We start from the raw sequence: 18236 nt of genomic DNA, 5'->3' as shown, positions 1-18236 counted from the left end.
ATGTTTTGGATCAGGATATGTTTTGATTCCACTTTATTAAAAGTTATGGAAGAGGTAGTTTATATGTAGTACAGTTTAACAGTGTTGTATTACACAATGTGTTCTTCTAGAGGTTTAACCAAATGCAGTTAATAGACATTGTGAAATACATGCACTATAACAAATAACTAAAACCTGACAATATTAGGGATTTCTACACTAATTTGCCAGTTCATGGTGAACACTGCTAATTTCTAATACAACAATCGTTCACTAAAGCTTAGCTTCATAAGTTATTCAAGATTTCTTTAAAATACCAGAGAGCTGCTGATTGTGTTTTCACTGTTGAGGCTGTGGTTTGTAGTACTGTTGAATTATAGCTACTGTATTGTACCGACTCTATTATTTTTGACAACCCCACCGACTAAAATGGTTATTTTGTGTCTATTTTTAGAGCTAGTAATTCCGAAAAGTCCAGCTGTAAACCACGGGATCAACGTTTGCTACAAAACACTGCCCTGCTTTCAACTTCCCCTGAGTCAAGTGGTCACATGGTGTCGGTCACGTGACCTCGAAGGGCGGAAGAGAGGTTACAATAACAGGGTCCTCAGAAAGCGGCTGCTGTTAGCTTTGGCAGTCATAAACAATTACAACTACAATAAGAACAGCTGCTTTTAGTTTTAGCTGTTTCATCCAGTTATTTATTGATTGACTGATTTAAACAGCCACATGGCTGCGACGGAACGCCGGCACTCCTCGGGTAATGTAGTCCTAATGTTAACTTTCTTGTCACTCACGGCTCTTGCTTCTGTTTAAGGAGATTGTGTTGCGTATCAGTGCACTGTTTAGGGGAAGTGCAACAATTTTTTCGATCCTCTGTGTGTGATTAAAATGTATCTAGTAGCTGTTAAGACGCCAACAGCAACAACCATCTCCGCCGCTAACTGTTTTTCTGCTCTGTCATGGGTTGAGGTAGTAGACATTATTCCCAATAACAGAAAGGCCGTTAGCTCCTTTCAAGTTTCCCAGACATCCAGATCCGTAAAACTTAATATATGCATGTTGACAATGTATTAGTTGAATGAAAAAGCAATGACATTATATGTTAGCAACTGATTGTGATTGAAAGGTCGGTTCTCCAAGTTCTCCACATTTAGAAATGAAGTGATTAGTGGTTTACTCTTGAAAACATAATCAAAATACATTATTATTTTATTTTGTTTTTAGATTTAAGTCCATTGAACTCCATTTATTGAAGAGATAATTTCTAAGTTAACTGCTGATCAGTCAACTTAGCAGAAGTACAGAAGTACTTTAGCAAATGTACCCAATCAAGTACATTTAAACGTCCTAAAAGTCTTTCATGCGTTATAATCACTCCCAGTCTCTTTCATAAGCCCCTTACATGCATGGTTGAATCTGAACATTTTCACTGACGAGAGCTGGCTCAGTTTAGTTCTCTCTCTCTCTGTGAATTCGCAGTTCATTTTTTACTTCAGGAGTGTGGTTTGACGCAAAAGAACTTAGCATCACGCACAGGATGTGGTCAGTAGGCTTCAAGTTAAAGGGCCAGTTTCCCTATAATACACTAAAAGCTCCCATCGTATCAAGCTGTCCATGTGGAGAGGTGTTCAAATATGTCTTTCAGAGTACTGCTGCCTCCAGGTGTAATGAGACAAGTGGTGAGAGGAAATTCAAGATAGTGATGAGCACTGAAACTAATTCTGTAGAGGATGAAATCTTTCATTTTTTCTTTAAATTCAGATGATCTGCTGTTCACTATTTTACTTTTGATTTGCATATTTGTTTCCCTCTACTTTGTTACAGTGGCAACAGAAATTTAATTGGCAGATTTCTCAGAATGTTAGTACATAGACCAAAACCATTTTTTCTTGTTTTGTTTTTTGTTTTTTATAGATTCCAGTGAAGTGTCTATTTAAGGCAGCGTTATCAGGGCTTTCTTTCCTCATTTTGTGAAAAAGTGAACCCGCTGCTGCGAAAAAGGGATCCATGTCAGTTCATGCAAAGTTTCACCTCTTACCTCACAGTAACTCACACTATCCAGATCATCTACCTTCGTTCAAGATATTTCCTTTACTTTTAGTATAAGTGGATGTCTTTGCTGCTCGCCCTCTGGGTGGCCTTTTTCTGTGGACGGCTAGACTAGATCTGTGCCCTGATGGCAAGTTGCTGACAGATTTTGAGTGACAGTACAGTTTTGACTGAAAGGGAGGTAACTATATCAGTGTGTCTGCCAGCGCACCACAGGCGACAGTGAACCAGAAGAGCCAGATATTTTCATAGATTTATCCAGGATTGTTTGTTTGTTTGTCTTCTTGCTATCTGCCATGACGATCAGCACACTCTTCTGATCAAAGATATGATAGAGATTTGCACTTGTTGTCTGCTTGTTAAGTGGTTGGAGTCTTTCAGCTGTTTTCATTCTCACCATGGCACGCAACTCCTGTTATTAAAGCCAGTGCATGACATCTGTCCTACCTGAGGCCACTAACATAATGTAAATCTAAGATAACTGTGTTGGAGCCAAGTCTGGGTGCTATTCATGTCAGCTACAATTTCTCACAGGTCAGCAACAGGTGTTTGATTATAGGAAGTGGTCCTTATAATTATGGATTTGGTTTATTGCTGAGTTCTGCATGAGGTTAAAATAAAATCAACTGTTATTGCACTGTCTACATTTACCAGGTGCATGTGAGAAACCTGCCCAGATTATAGAGGACACCATTTCAGATCTGAGTGTCAGCCACTATATCTGTGGGGTCTTGAACGTGTCATGCAGCTGCAGTCTCAAGCTGTCTCCACTCGATTGTTTCTCCCTCTCTCGGCTGTGTAAAATAATCACTGGCTGTCTATCCAATGCATTGAACAATGTTTCAAAGCATTATTCAAGCCATTAATTAATTAATCAAATGTAACTATTTAACAGACATCTTATAGTTTCAGTCAGCATCTCAAACCAGTAACCTTAAGAGTGATGGCAACTTGTAGTCTTCAGTGACTAAATATTTATTTAAATTTGTGTCATGGATCATTAGTTGAGATAAACAAGTCCTCAGTAGGTCTGTGAAGGTTTCTCAGTCATCCAGGTCATGGTATATCCAAACAAAGGTTCCAAAAAGGCAACTGGACTTGTAGAGTTTTTTTGGTGAAACATCTTCTCAAAAAACTCTACAAGTCCAGTTGCCTTTTTGGAACCTTTGTTTGGAAGTCCTCAGTAGCCATAATCACCCTCACACAAAAGAAGTTATATGAAGTCTGGCAAAGCCAGAAAATGTGTGACAATAAATTATTCCAAATTTTTCTGTGCGATATTCTTCCATGGAACTTTCCCCTTGTTTACAGATATTGCTGTCTAATGCTAAGCAGTGGTGGTTTAGTTCTTCTGTTTCACTTCTCATTTCCATTGGATAGTGCTAAGCTGGTTTTTTGTTCTGCTGATTTATTGTGTCTGTAAGGATTTATCCCGATTCAGCAGCAGCGTATGTGATGCCCCATATATTCATGTGACAAGTGCTAATCCTGTTTAACTTCATTTTAAACTCATTTAATATTCCCTATCCCAGTTGAACAAATGATATTTAGCCACGTTTTCAGTTTATTATCAGCCCAAGGAGTCATTACCGTACTGGAGAGTGAACACATGTAAACCAAGTGACCTTTGTTATTTCTCTGCAGCAGCCAAATCCAGACAGATTAATACATGTGACACGTATTAAATATGATTAGCCTACATTGCGTCTTGTGGCTTTTCTCTTAAATGTGACGACTGCGCTTTGAAAACATGACAGTTTGAAAGTAGCCACAGTTTGTTTGTTTGCTCTGGTTTCCAGCTTAGTCACAATTTGTGTTTTAGCATACTGGATTAGATTAAGGTTTTCTCCCTCTGTCTCTCTTTTTAATGTGTGTCGATGACAGCGCTTTGTTCCACAGCATGCATTGTGTTCACTCTGTAGTTATTTGAGACTAGAGTAGTTTCACATGAGAATGTGGGTGTTTGTGTTCTTTAAAACACTGAGGTGCACATTTGTTACACTTCTCTGTTTATATCACATGACACCCTGAAATATTCAAACCTTTGATGAGCCACAGATATTTTATCCCCCTCTCTAGATATTTCAGTTTTATTTTATGAATCTTGACCTAAAATATATATATATATATATTATGCAGGATTAATTTTTATCATGTTTTAATAAAAGTTTAATAAGGAAGTTCGTGTTTACTGTTTAGTGATAACCAAGTAACTGAGTTACTATTCGGAAAATGGATAGATGAGTAGAATAATAAAAACAATCAGTTGAAAAATCATCCCTACATGTGTGTAAGGATGTTTTTGAGTCGTGTTATAAACTTGTAAAGTGTTATGTGTAAAGATGGTATCTTCAGTTACAATAAAAAAAAAGGTACTACCGTTCATAGTCTTGACATAATGACCTGATTGCATTATTTTAGCTGACCACGATGACTTTAAAGTCTGGTACACTTCTAATTGACGTCATCTCTTCTTCTATGGTGTAATGGCTCCTGATTGGAACATTAGTACCACTAACTATATCTCAAGGCACTCAACTTCTGATACCTTGGGCATATATAGCCAAAGAAATGTAGCTGTTTGATACGTTTAAAAAGCAAACGTTTAAAGAAATGCTGCAGAGACGTGACAGTTAAATTGTAGTTTGCAGTGATTTGTATGATAATGAATAGTGAGCTCAAATTTCAGCGCTAATGTTGACAGTGAGTCTACAGGAACGTGTACACCAGAACAAACGTCATGCTGGTGTCGACTGAAACATTCAAATATATCCCATATTATTATGGATGAGTAGTCAGAACACAGTCATTTGTTAAAACTGATCAGCCTTTACCTCTGATGCCCGGAAACGGTTTGATTTAAGTTTTTTACAAATACATTTAACATTGGATAATTTAACAGTATAAGTTTAGCATTGTTTTAGAATGAATTACCTATCTAAACTCAACAGTAAAAACCATATAACATATTCAACAACCGATAGCAGCATTTATTTGCAAGAATCCTTTTATCTTTGAGTTAAAAACATTCAATCACATGTGGAGTTGAGCTCACTCTCAATGTTAGAGGGGTGTAGTAGACAAAAAACAAGCACAATGAGAGGCAAAGTAGAAGTGCTAAGGCTAAGGTGTTAAAAGGTCGAAGACCAACTGGCACAAGTGTGGTGCCAACAGGATGCTGTGACAGGAAAGTTGAGGCAAGTTTTGCAGAAAATTCCTGAACTCTGAAATTTGGGTTAAAACAGCTTGATTTATGTGGTTGGTGGTTTCCTTCTCGGTTAGTTTGGTAATCACAACCAGCTAAACAATAAGAGCTCTTCATCTGCAGCTCCACCCAGTGTTTTGCCAAATGTGTTTTAGTTTGTCAGCATTGTGGTCCAGCTCAGCATTTTGTTAGTTTTTAAATGATTTTTCTTATTTTTTTCGTTAGAGCGAGAAGGCCTGTCCTCCTCGGTGACCCATTACGGCTCCACAGACAGCAGCGGCGAGCATGACGTTAAGAGGAACAGTCACGGCAACAACTGCAACAACCATGGGTTTCCCTCAGCAACAGCAGGTCACTGGGTCGCAGCTGATGAGGAAGAGGAGGCCATTCGCAGGAAGCTGAAATACTTCTTCATGAGCCCATGTGATAAATATCACGCCAAGGGCCGCAAGCCTTATAAGCTCATACTACAGCTGCTCAAGATCTTTATTGTCACTGCTCAGGTACATCATGTGTGGCATTGTAATACTGTCTTGCTTTATGCCTTTCATCAGAGAATTTCTACAAATCATCTCTTTTGATCTAGATTAGTTTTATTATCCAGAATGGTCTCTGTGTCTTTTTGTACTTTAGTTTTAGATAAATGTAAGGTTGTACATAAATTGGTCTATAATACAGTCTATTTACACCGATCAGGGATAACATTATGACCACTGACATCTGAAGTAAATATGAGACAATTCAATGTTCTGCTGGGTAACCTTTGGACCTGGCATTCATGTGGATGTTACTTTGACATGTACCACCCACCTAGAACAGACCAGGCACCCTCACCTCATAGCAATGACATTCCTTGATGGAGTGCTTCATGGTTGATGCAGTCAGAAATAAGATTCGTGAAGTAAGACTGACGCAAATGAATGGCTTGAATACCACAGGTAGGTGTGGTGGTGAAAGAATCAGGAAATAAATGTTGGACTCTTACGTTTATACAGGCAGTCCTCCTGGTTGAGTGTCTGAGGGATTTACAATATGTGATGCAAGAACAAGACATGCCATAAATGATATCATACTTCTGAAACAGGAGGCTTTCTGTTTTAAATGATCCTGATAAATCTCAAACTCTTTTTTCTTTTTACCTGTTAAATCATGCCTTCCCCTCTTTGCTGCAGTTGGTGCTGTTTGGCCTCAGCAACCAGGTGGTGGTGACTTTCAAGGAGGAGAACACCATGACATTTAAACACCTCTTCCTGAAAGACTACGATGAGTCCTCAGATAATTCCTTTGCTGTTTACACACAGCAGGATGTCTACGAGCACATCTTCTATGCTGTTGAGCAGGTAGGCTTTCTTCCTCTTGAGTGGAAAAGCTGCGTCAATTTACAGTCACTTGCCAGTTCATTAGGTACACTAGTGAAAACAGAAGCATTGTAATATAACAGCCATGCACTACATCCTCTTCAATAATAATAATAATACAGTTTAAAAAAGCTGTTTGCAAAAGCCAAACAAAAGCACAGTCAACATTTCACACGTGCACTGAGGACTTGTATCCTCACTCATCACTCTCAGCAGCTATGCTTAGTAGATTTGTATCTGCTGAGAAGTTTCGATCATAAAATGCCCCTGTAGGTCAGAGTATAGCTCACTTCCTGTTTTTGCACATTATTTATTTTTATTTTTGCTGAAAGAGATACCCATGGGTAGTTTCTCTGCAGTTTTAATGCAAGAGTCCCTGAGATCAAGCTGACACTTAAGACTGTAAAGGATGTAAATACATATGTCTATATCCTTATGATTCATACCATATATATTGGCACTACGAGGAGCCTTTCTGTTTTTAGAGAAGCACGTTTTCACTCCACAACATTTACCTTCATTTGACTCTTGGACCATTTTGTTTTTTTATCAACTATACACATTCGTTTCTCTGGAAGCTCAGTTTCAAAAGCTCTGGGATATGTACAACGTTTTCACCTTTATTTTCCTCTCTTTCTGTGTCCAGTATTTGGCCCTACCAGAGACCACAGTGGGGCGCTACGCATATGTCCATGATGTTGGTGGGAACAGGAGTGCTCTCTCCCTCTGCCAACAGTACTACAAGAAGGGAAGCATCGATCCAGCCAACGATACCTTCAGTATAGACCCTCGCATCATCACAGGTAAATCAACTTCACTGTATGGTGTGACAGGGACATTGCTTTCAATGTTAACAGTGCCTGCAGCTTAACGTAATGTGTGAAATGTTTCTCAATGTGACAGTTCACATTGAATGGTGGGGGCTGTAGCAGCTTTGAACGACTCTGTAAAGATGACATGCGCTATGGTTATATATAAACCACTGTTCGCAAGAATGACACTAAAAGGGAACCACTGCCACTGAAAAGTTCTTGCTTCCATTTTTCATCAAGACAACTTATGGTGATGGTACAGAGAGAGTAATTATCTCTTACGTGAGGCCAAATGAATGAAAGTGTTCAGCAAAGCTTCTTTCTTGCATTGCTCCCATTGCGAAGTTTAGAAGTCAGCAGTCAAGCAGAGTGCAGTTATCTGCAGACTGTGCAAGGTGACACTTGTTGCCTGAGGGAGCATCACCAACACTTTGATCACTTCCTAAGGAAGCAGTGAGTACAGATGTCTGAGTGAGGTGCCTCCTGAAACACCCTGTTTCCCAGGCCTTTTTCATAAATAAGCTACAAACCCAGACTATACTGTTGGGTTTATTTTGTAACATATAAGTTTAAGCTAATAACATGCAGCAATAATCAGATTTCAACCCGTTATAGGTTCCAGCATAAAAACCTGAATACATGGAACTGTTAGGTATCAACACTTTCTTTCTTGAGATAATGACTTGATGTAGTTTTTGCTTTTAAAGAGGTAATCCAGCAAATTGTTATATTATGTTTTTGGCCTGTGATGACATTTCATGGGAATTTAATCTTTGTCAAAAACCTTAAAGAGGTCAGAACTCTAATTGATATCATTGAGGTGCTGTCCCTTTCACAGTTGTTATGTGGAAATGACAGATGTCATCACATAAGAGAGGTGATTTTGAGGGACTGATCATCTCTGGCTGGCTTGTCTATGTGGGGGTGTCCAATGATCAAAGACCTGAAACACCCATGACCCTCACTGAAATGTGTTCAAGTTACTCCTTATGTTGCTGAAACACCAACTGTAAACACATACAAGTGTATAGTAATGTATTTCTTACCCATATTTGAACTGACAATGAATGAAATTATAGTAAAAAAAACAACAACAGCTGTGTTATGTTGGGTACAGATGAATCCTAATCACCTTTTTTGTTCTTAATGTATTTTCTGCATTATGTCATATACAAATTTCTAGTCAGAGAAAGTGTTGAGTGTCCACAGTTTTTTACTTCCTCAAATCAACGCTGTTTAAGTTTTTTATCCAGACTAAGAGGAAGTAAGATCAACATTGGAAATAACATTTAAAATATTTCCTCATCTCATATCACATGTATGTGGAACACTTCTGAAACACGCTTTTCTCTTGTTTATTCTTCCCCATCTTCAGATTGTGTAGGTGTGAACCCTCCGACCGTCCCCCCAGCTCCAATCACCAGCAGCTACAAGAACTTTACTCTCAAGTTCCACAAGTAAGGCTTCATTTTTCAAATGGCTTCAGCCTCTCGTCTAACATTTGTTGACAAGATTATCTCTGCTGTATCTGAAGATGACATTCAACTCGTCAGTTATCTCTGCCGTGCACTCACACTCAAGCATGTATACATGCAAAAATGCACACAGAGGTATGCATAGTTTGTTGTCCACCTTTGTGGGTGGTTTGCACAACATGAAAATAATTTGTGTTTGTGTTTCAGTGTTAATGTCACTGTTTTTCTTTATTTCAAGGTTGATTAATGTGACCATAGAGTTCCAGCTGAAGGCGATCAATATACAGACCATCATCAACAATGAGATCCCAGACTGCTACACTTTTCACATAACGGTAAGTTAAACACTCAGAGACGTACACATGGTTCATCCTAAGGTAAAGGATTAGCTACTCATTCAGCTCTACTGAAGCTGAGATCAAGTAACAGTGACCCTCACAGAATCCAATCAGGCATAACATTATGACCACCTTCCTAATATTGTGTAGGTCTCCCTTGTGCCTCCAAAACAGTTGTGACTCATCAGAAAATGGACATGGACCTTCTGAGGGTGTCCTGTGGTGGTCCTATGGGTTGAGGGGAGGGCCCTCTGTGGATCATCCCACAGATACTAGATCAGTTTGGAATCTAATGAATTTAGAGGCAAGGTCAACACCTTGTGCTGTTTTTTGAGGTGTTCCTAAAGCGTTTTTGTATGTGTGCCTGCAGTCAGGCTGCATCCTGCTGGGGATGGCTGCTGCCATGAAGGAGTGACATTACTATGGTCTAAGTGGGTGGTACATGTTTAAGTAACATCCACATGAATGCCAGGTCCAAATGTTTCCCAGCAGAACATTGTCACAAGATGGTCAATGTCATTCACTTCTCCTGCTAGTGGTTTTAATGTTGTGGCTGATCTGTGTACATGGAGGTAATTTAATGTTGTATGTATAAAACTCTACTGCAAGACAACATCTGGATGGTACATCTTCACTGGTCAATGTATCCTAAAATCCTAATGTTCCCTTGGGTCCACCAACAAAGTCAGTCTCATTTTTCAGAGAACTGGAACTGGTTCATTTTGGTTTTGTTATATGTTATGTAATATCAACATTACATAATAATTATAAGCAACTCAAACTAATAGGTTAGGTCTGACTTTGTATTTTCACTGTCTGAAATCCTTTTTTCAGCTCTGGCACTGTTCAGAACAGGTCTTATCATGTGTGCTGAGTGATCAGATTACAAGTATCCACCAGCAGCTCCTGATGTTTCAGAAACCCGAACAGTGCTGTTTGTTGTGTGTGCATCTCAACAAGGGGATATAAAACAGATTGTGAAACATAATGAGCTGTTGAGTCTGCCACACACTGTATGCACTACAAACACATTGAGTCATTATTTATTTATTAATCTTCACCATGCACAAAGCTCACATCGTCACTCGTTCTTCTTTCACTTCTAGATCGTTCTGGACAACAAGGCTCACAGTGGTATGGTGAAGATCCGGTTAGAAAACCAGGCATCAATAAAGGAGTGTACAGACCCCAGCGTCTCTGGACACGGTGAGACACCTGATCAGTGGATGTTTGGCATAAACATAATCACCACGAAAATATTGCGGCTGTAGTGTGGAAACAGTAATCAAAGCAGCAGTAAGCAAGTGTTAAACAGCCCAATGAGATCCGTGTTAAAAGTTACTATTACCACCAGGAAGTTATTTATACCAGTGCCTCTGTGTTTTCTCCTCTTCAAACCCTCAGCTGAGAACTACACACGTGTAGCATTTGATGTTGCCGTGGCTATGTTGTGTATGCTGTCCCTTGTGCTGTGTGGTCGCTCCATACTGCGAGGCATCATGCTGCAACAGGTAAGAAAAATCTTTCACAGCCAAAGAGAAACATATAGGAGAATGAGAGCTTTGAGTTACAGCAATAAAACCATGCTTTACGTGGTAAGAATGCAGAGCTAGAATCAAAATGGGAAATAGTGACTAAAAATTTCATATTTTGTGTAAACTAATGCCTTAAACTAATGATAATAAAGCAGATCAATATTATCATTTAAAAAGTATAGTCTGTATTTAATAACCATGAAGTTTTCCCTTTCTGCCTCTGTTCTTCAGGAGTTTGTGCAGTTCTTCAGGGAGACTCTGGATCGTAAAGTGTGGTGGTCTGACCGGCTAGAGTTTATCAATGGCTGGTACATTCTCCTCATCATCAGCGACGTCCTCACCATCACCGGCAGCATCATCAAAATCGGCATTGAGCGCAAGGTCTCACGTCAGCTGTGGCTTTTCTTGAAATTACACGCGGTTTATGATAATGCCCACTTTTTTTTACTGAGCATTGTTTGCTGTGCATCTTTTCCCACAGACTATGTCCTCCTATGATGTCTGTGCCATCCTTTTAGGGACTTCCACTCTCCTGGTGTGGGTGGGAGTCATTCGCTACCTCACATTCTTCCAGAAGTATAATGTAAGTCACTGAAACCCTGACACGGATCTTCTGATAATGTTGCTAACTTGCCGCTAATTTAATAACTCGAGAAAATGTTCCTCCTTTGGGCTTGATATAATGTAATAATTTCAGGTAATCTAGTTTCCCTGCTCTCTCTCTCTCTCACATTGTAATTTGATCTGTCGAATGTATTCTGTACCGTAGATCCTCATCGTCACGCTCCGAGCAGCTTTCCCCAATGTGATTCGGTTCTGCTGCTGTGTGGCCGTCATCTATCTGGGCTACTGCTTCTGTGGCTGGATCGTCCTGGGACCATACCACGTCAAGGTGAATAACTCTTTATCGACAGGAATGTCATCATCTGGTAGTTTTTTAAATTGAACTTAAGTTTATACCTTCACCTCTCCTTTTCACTCATTTTCTAACATTTGCATTAAAATGTATGATAAATTGCAGTGATATAAAGTAACTCTGCACATTCCATTTCCTGTGACTACAGGAAACTGAAATTATAGCTGCTCTGACTTCACCTCTTGCAGAAGCCTCACATCTCTGTATTATTCCCAAATTGCTAAAGTCAGATTTCTTCATTTTAAAGTAATGTCAGAACATTTCCTCTTAGTTTTATCTTATCTCTGTTTCTTCACCTTTGCAGTTCCGTTCTCTGTCCATGGTGTCAGAGTGCCTCTTCTCTCTCATTAACGGGGACGACATGTACGTGACGTTCTCGGAGTTGCAGGAGAGCAGTACTCTGGTGTGGCTGTTCAGCCAAATTTACCTTTACACATTCATCTCCCTCTTCATCTACATGGTGCTGTCACTGTTTATCGCTCTCATCACTGGAGCTTATGAGACCATCAAGGTAGGAAATAAATTCACTTATCAGAGCGTAGAAAGTAGCCCTTATTGGCATCGTCAGTCTGATGTTTCTGTCAAAGACTGAGTACAAAGACATTGGAGAAAATAACATTTTAATTGAAAATTCTATGAAATTGATTTGCACAGCACCAGACTCAGGAACCCATCCACATTACGGACCTGCACGCCTTCATAGCAGAGTGTACAGATGCGCCAAATTCTGGGAAGTTCAGGGGTCTGGAGACGTCACCTTGCTCCTTCTTCTGCTGCTGTGATAGGTGAGTGTTCTCTAACTTAATAAGAGGGAGGGAAGTCATCCAGGCCAACAAGACGATGGGCCATCCGAAATTTGAACTCCACCTAATCTAAAACAAAATTAGAAAATAAAAATAGCAGGAAGCCATGAAAACACCACCGTCAGCACAGATAAAGAATTAAAAAATAAACAAAAGGACAGGTTAGATTGGTCTCACCTCAGGCTGCTGCCGCTATAACTGTTGGCTCAGGAGAAAGAGAGAGAGAAATGGGCTTTCTTCACCATCTACTCACTCACTCGCCAGTTCATTAGTTACACTCATGAAAATGAATGCATTCTATTTAAATAGTCCTGCACTAAATCTTAGCTTCTGATAGGTTATGGTATTCAGCATTTGTTTAGCTGAGATAGTTGTTGATTTAACTGTTCTGATTCTGGAGGCGGTGGTTTGTGGTATTATTGAATTGTGTTGTGTTTCTATTATTTTGAACTGAAAAGAGGTGCATATTATGACCAGCAGAGGGCGCACATGACAACATCTAAGTAACACATCAACAGACTGTAGCAGCAACGGAAACACAAAGTCTGAATGTGAGCTACATGGTAACCAGACAGCAAACAGTCATTCTTATCTCAATACAAATAGCTGAAGGCTTAACCCAAATATATTTCTACTGCATTTTTTTATCCTTATCTGAATCCATCATTTAGGGACTCTAAATAAGAAGATTATTATATCAAATATCGTGAATGTGGGAAATGAGGCAACTTTCTTTGATATCCTCCACAGAACAACAACATATGAAGATGTCCTGCTGGTGAACTGAAGTTGACCTCAATGACCTCAGAGGCCTCACCAGCCTCCTCTGCTGACAAAAGGGGCCCACTGCATGCTCCTAGGTATCAACATACTGTATGTAGGTCAAACCTCTGCCCTGCTCAGACTGAGGAGCCATGACGAGCTGGACCTGTAGACTGAAATGTAACAGTAGTGTCCTTGCTTGACCTCTTATTTTTCCCCATTCTTGGCTTTATGGACAGGAAACATGGGCTGATAAATAGCTGGACTTTTTCTTTTTTTTTTTTACCAACAGGACTCTAGCAGTCTCGTGGGTGACTAATGCACAGAACATTTCTCTTGTTTCTTGTTTGTTTTTAAAAACAAAAATACAGTATTCATGTATGTGTCTAGTGATGTACACTGCTGAACCAGCTGCACAACCTGCGACCAAGTGCCATCCGTGATAAAGTAGTAATGCATACCTCGTGCTGACAGTTTTTATTTTTGTAATATTTAAAATCCCTTACCTTCTGAGAATAGGAACATTTATATAAACCACATTCAATTCTACATTTTCGTACACCAACTCATACATTTGAAATAACGCCTGCTGCAATATGTGAAATGGTACATTAGAGCAGAATGAGAGAAGTAAATCCTGTGTCTTGTTTTCTGTCTTTTTTGGACAATATATCTGAAATCAGGACTACAAACAAATACAATGTGAGGTTTCAGATGTGGAATTGATTTGTTTCCTCTGTGTGCTGCACGTTTAGTATAAAGTTTCAAACTCCGACTTGCTGCAGCTGCATTGCATAAGAATCACGTTGCTCTCAAATGTGGTTTTCGTTGCTGCACTTCTTTGTGATATGTTTCATGTATCCCAGTAATGGGATAATCAGTGTAATGGGATGCACTCACTCTCTCACTAATGAAGCACTCAGAATTGGCTGTGGTTAGCTACAAAACAGTTCTCCAAATCCACGTACATGTTTCTTTAATGATGCCAAATTATTATCAAGCAAGTGCATTCGTTGTTTAAAAGTTAAAAACACACTAATGGCCATTTACAAACTGAATCAGAGTTGTTTTAAATGGGGGAAAAAAGGCTTGACTTGATAGTGACTCATGGTACTTTTTGGTCCTTTTGTTGTATTCATAATGATGCCTAAAATCGTTTCCCAGTGACTTGACCTTTATTGGAAGCTGGATCAGTGTCTTTTTCTTTTTACCTCATGAAACGCACAATATTTAAAGGTGTGTGAAGAGATGATCTCTGGTCCAAGCACTGTTGATGAAGTGTGCAATGACATTTTTGACAAGTGTCACATGTAAACTAAAAAAAAATAAAAAATACCGATTAAGAGCAAACATATGTCAGATGTATCCGTGGCCTTAAATGATGTGACGTTCAGGTTTATATTATCTTGTATTTCCAAGATGTACTTCCCTACAGTTTGATGTTTTTTTTATATAAATTATCTGTACTTGAGAAACACAAATGGTACAAATTGTCATGAAGTGATCTGCTTGGTGTCAAATGTATTAATTAAAATTTCCTGGGTCATCCTTGATATTAAAACATAGTTTTATGTATCATGATCCAGTTCTTCGTTTACTTCAAGTCTAATGCAGTTCTACCAAATTGTCAGTAGATGGAGCAGAAGTAATTGATATGTAAGCATACTATCTACATTGTTTTCAGATTATATATATATATATTTATCAGCCGTAACAAGTAAACCACCAACTAGTGAAGTCAGTAACCTTGATCTCATTACCGTGTAATGATCTTGTGGTAAAATCTGGGTCCTGGCATGTTTGTCCACGACATACATTAGTTCTGATGCTCATGTGTCCATTGTAAGTGCTTTTAAACCACAGTAGCTCATCTGTTGGATCAGACCTCATGGACCAGCCTTTTCTTGCCACATGCAACAGTGAGCCTTGGCTGTCTATCACCCTGTCACCAATTCACCTTGTTTCCTTCCCTGGATCATGTCTGAACGTTACTGACCAGGAACACACCTCGAGCTGCAGTTCTGGAGATGCTCTGCCCCAGTCACCTAGTTTGGCATTTATCAAAGTCCCTGAAATCTTTCCACTTCTCCCTTTTTCCTGCTTCTGACTTGCTACCTTATATGTCCCACCCACTGACGGGTGACATGAAAACAAGATTATAAATGTTATTCTCTTGACCTATGAACATGACCAGTTGGTCACAATGTTATGGCTGATCAGTGTGTAAGACTGAAATGCTTTGTTTCTGCTGAGAAGCTGCAGCTCGAGGCTTTCAGAATTTGCAAGTCTGGGTCGTTTCTTTCAGAAAAGTCTAATATGATGAGCTCATTTCCTGGTTACTGAGCGAGGCTTGGCAGCCGATGCAGCACATCTCTGCCTTCCTCCCACTTAAACTAATATCATCAGACATTATGCACTGACCTCGTGTTGGAGAGTGTGAGAGACAGAGGGAAAGGTTCATAGTTTAATGCTTTTCAATAAGAGAGGCTCATTCATCGCCCTCATATTCACAGTGTTTTCACATGTTTGTTTATGCAGGGCTACTTCACTTTGATCCACAATGAAAGCCCAGAGGAAACAGCTGGCAGAAGCTGCTAATGGTCCATCAGCTGTAGTTTCAGTGTGCTTATATCAGGCGTGGCCCTTTGTTGATGCCTTTTTTGATATGAAATGTGATCCATTGTGGCCTGCTGTTTGAACTTTCCGTCCTTTTGTATTGACGAAGCATCTCAGATCAAAACCATAGGCCTGCAGCAGCGAGGGTTTCCTTTTCCTGGCTTAGATACCGAATCACAGGAGTTTGTTTGTGTCAGTGTGTTTGTCTTGTGTGTGGGCTAGCGGGGTGTGTTTTGTGCCACAGGCAGCGTGTGCAGCTGTCTTTGCTGTGAAGTGTTTGGGCAGATGGGGGACCAGACCACACTAAACTGAAGAAACACTTTCAAAAGAAGTCGGTCTGTTTATAAAAAGCCTTTCGATGACCAGTCTACCCTAATTCTGTTAAGAATTTTTTACCATAGCGCCGAGCCGAGCCACACCCTTGTGTAACAACATTATGGAGCAATCTGAAATGGATGGGCAGGATGTGAGGGGATTGAGCAGCTTTTCTCAGCTCTAAGACATAATGATGGATGCCATTAGTGTCGAGTTTAGCCAAATGAAAGAAAGACAAGAAAGAAAGCTTTTACTGACATATTTGAGGGGGATCAACACCCAAAAGCCCACATCCTGTGGTAAGAATTTGGTTTCTGGGTTCAGATTAGCATCATCAACGCCCCCAAAAATGCTAATATCAGCTTAAATGGGTTTTATTTAAAGTAATGCAGCATTAAACTAGTTTCAGGGATGAAAATTCTTCTTAACGGGAAGAAGCTGTGAAACTTTTTGGAAGACATTTGGGTTTTCCCCCTCATTCCGGCTCAGGGCCTCTCGCTGGCTGGAAATGCTGACAAGCAGCTGATGAAACATCTGCCACAGTCCTGTAAAGAGCATGGGTGGAGAGGCAGAGCTGAGACACATGACTCTCAAACTCTCGCTCTTCACTCTGAGAATGTGTGCACTGATGATTTCTGGTCAGCCTTCATTCCTCCCTTCCCTCAGAGTTCTCTCTCCCTAAGGCATTTTCTTGTGTCTCCATTATTCCTGCTCCTCTCTGGTATGATTAGAGAAAACAACAGCTGATGTCAGATGCCTTAACTCATTCACCCTTCATCTCTCAGGAAGTAGCAGTGCAGTCATTGTATGTTTTCCACCCCTTTTAGAATTTTTTGCTGTGGCGCCTGCAGCTGCAGCTCAGAGAAACGACGTTCATAAAAAGGATTCCTCTCACAGCTATTGTGGGCTTGTACCATGAGGAAGTGGACACTGTATTAAACTGTAAGTACAGGAAATTAACAATAAACGTTTTCAGAGAGCACTTCCAGCTCTCCAAAGCTCAGGAAACAGAGTCGTGCATGCAGCTCTCGAAACTTAAGCACAGACAATAAATGGGGGAAAACCCACATCTGCACAGATTGCAGTTGTTTGTGCACAATGCCACTTTAACTCCACTTACACACTACCTCAATGGTACAGGACTGGATATTACTGTGTCATTCATTGCAGTTAATCTCCAGTTATTACAGTGCTGACACTTTTTTTTACTGCCTATATTTATATACTTCTTGCTATTTTTGTACTATATTTAGTTAGCTAATTTTATTCTATATTTATACTTTTTATTTATGGCTTGAATTGGGACCAGAGAAACAAATTTCGTTCCATCCCATGTACCAACATGTGTTGAAATGACAGAAGAAGAAGAATCCTTGATCCTTGAATCCTTAAATGGAAGAAAATGAGATGGAGAGTGTGTGTCACCGCTGGAGCTAAGCATTGGAAATTGGCTCCAAATGGAAAGTCCTGTGTGTTGAGAGACCATAAATTCAATCCATGTGTCCATATACATACATAAAAAACTTAAAACTAGACTATATGCAAATATTTATTTTTGTATATATATATCTATAATTCAAAAAATATTTATAAATTATAATTATTAATAAATATATATTTTTAGTTTTTTTTCTGTTTTTACTTTTTACGTATAGTTTACATGTTTGAAAAAAAATATTATATATATAAAATATTTCAAAAAAAATATGAAAATTATGAAATATTTTTCTCTTAAAGTTTAATAAAACCAAAGCAGTGCAGAATATTTATACAAATTATTATTATTATTGTTATTATTTTAACGTCTCTTAATGGCCCTGGGCCTCAGTTTTGGGAACCACTTGTGCAGGAGCATAGCGCTCGCGCTTGGTTTTGGTTTTTTACGTCACCCCTGCTTTGCATAACGTCCGGTCTCGCGCTGTTGATTGGGCCGCTCGCGGGATTTAATCTACATCTTCTTTTATGAGCGCCACGCTTCGCCTCCAGTCTGCAGCTGGATTGCTCGTCACTCCCCCTCCCGGCTCCTCCATCCTTCATGAAGAAGAGCACCCTGCCGCCGCCCGCCGCTGT

General features: G+C 39.6%; 1 protein-coding gene across 1 annotated transcript; it reads left to right on the top strand.

Annotated features, from left to right (window-relative positions):
* Positions 1–133: 133 nt before the first annotated feature.
* Positions 134–14789, top strand: mcoln1a (mucolipin TRP cation channel 1a). The gene is made up of 14 exons (XM_084558789.1): positions 134–739; positions 5462–5739; positions 6409–6576; positions 7241–7397; positions 8782–8863; positions 9120–9216; positions 10326–10425; positions 10624–10730; positions 10986–11135; positions 11236–11337; positions 11524–11646; positions 11975–12181; positions 12325–12455; positions 13224–14789. The coding sequence occupies exons 1-14, from the start codon at positions 709–711 to the stop codon at positions 13258–13260; spliced, it is 1770 nt and encodes a 589-aa protein (XP_084414915.1). The 5' UTR covers positions 134–708; the 3' UTR covers positions 13261–14789.
* Positions 14790–18236: the final 3447 nt, after the last annotated feature.

Source organism: Chelon labrosus (assembly GCF_963514085.1).
Source record: "Chelon labrosus genome assembly, chromosome: 2".
NCBI lineage: Eukaryota > Metazoa > Chordata > Actinopteri > Mugiliformes > Mugilidae > Chelon > Chelon labrosus.
This window is presented reverse-complemented; position numbering and strand designations above follow the sequence as displayed.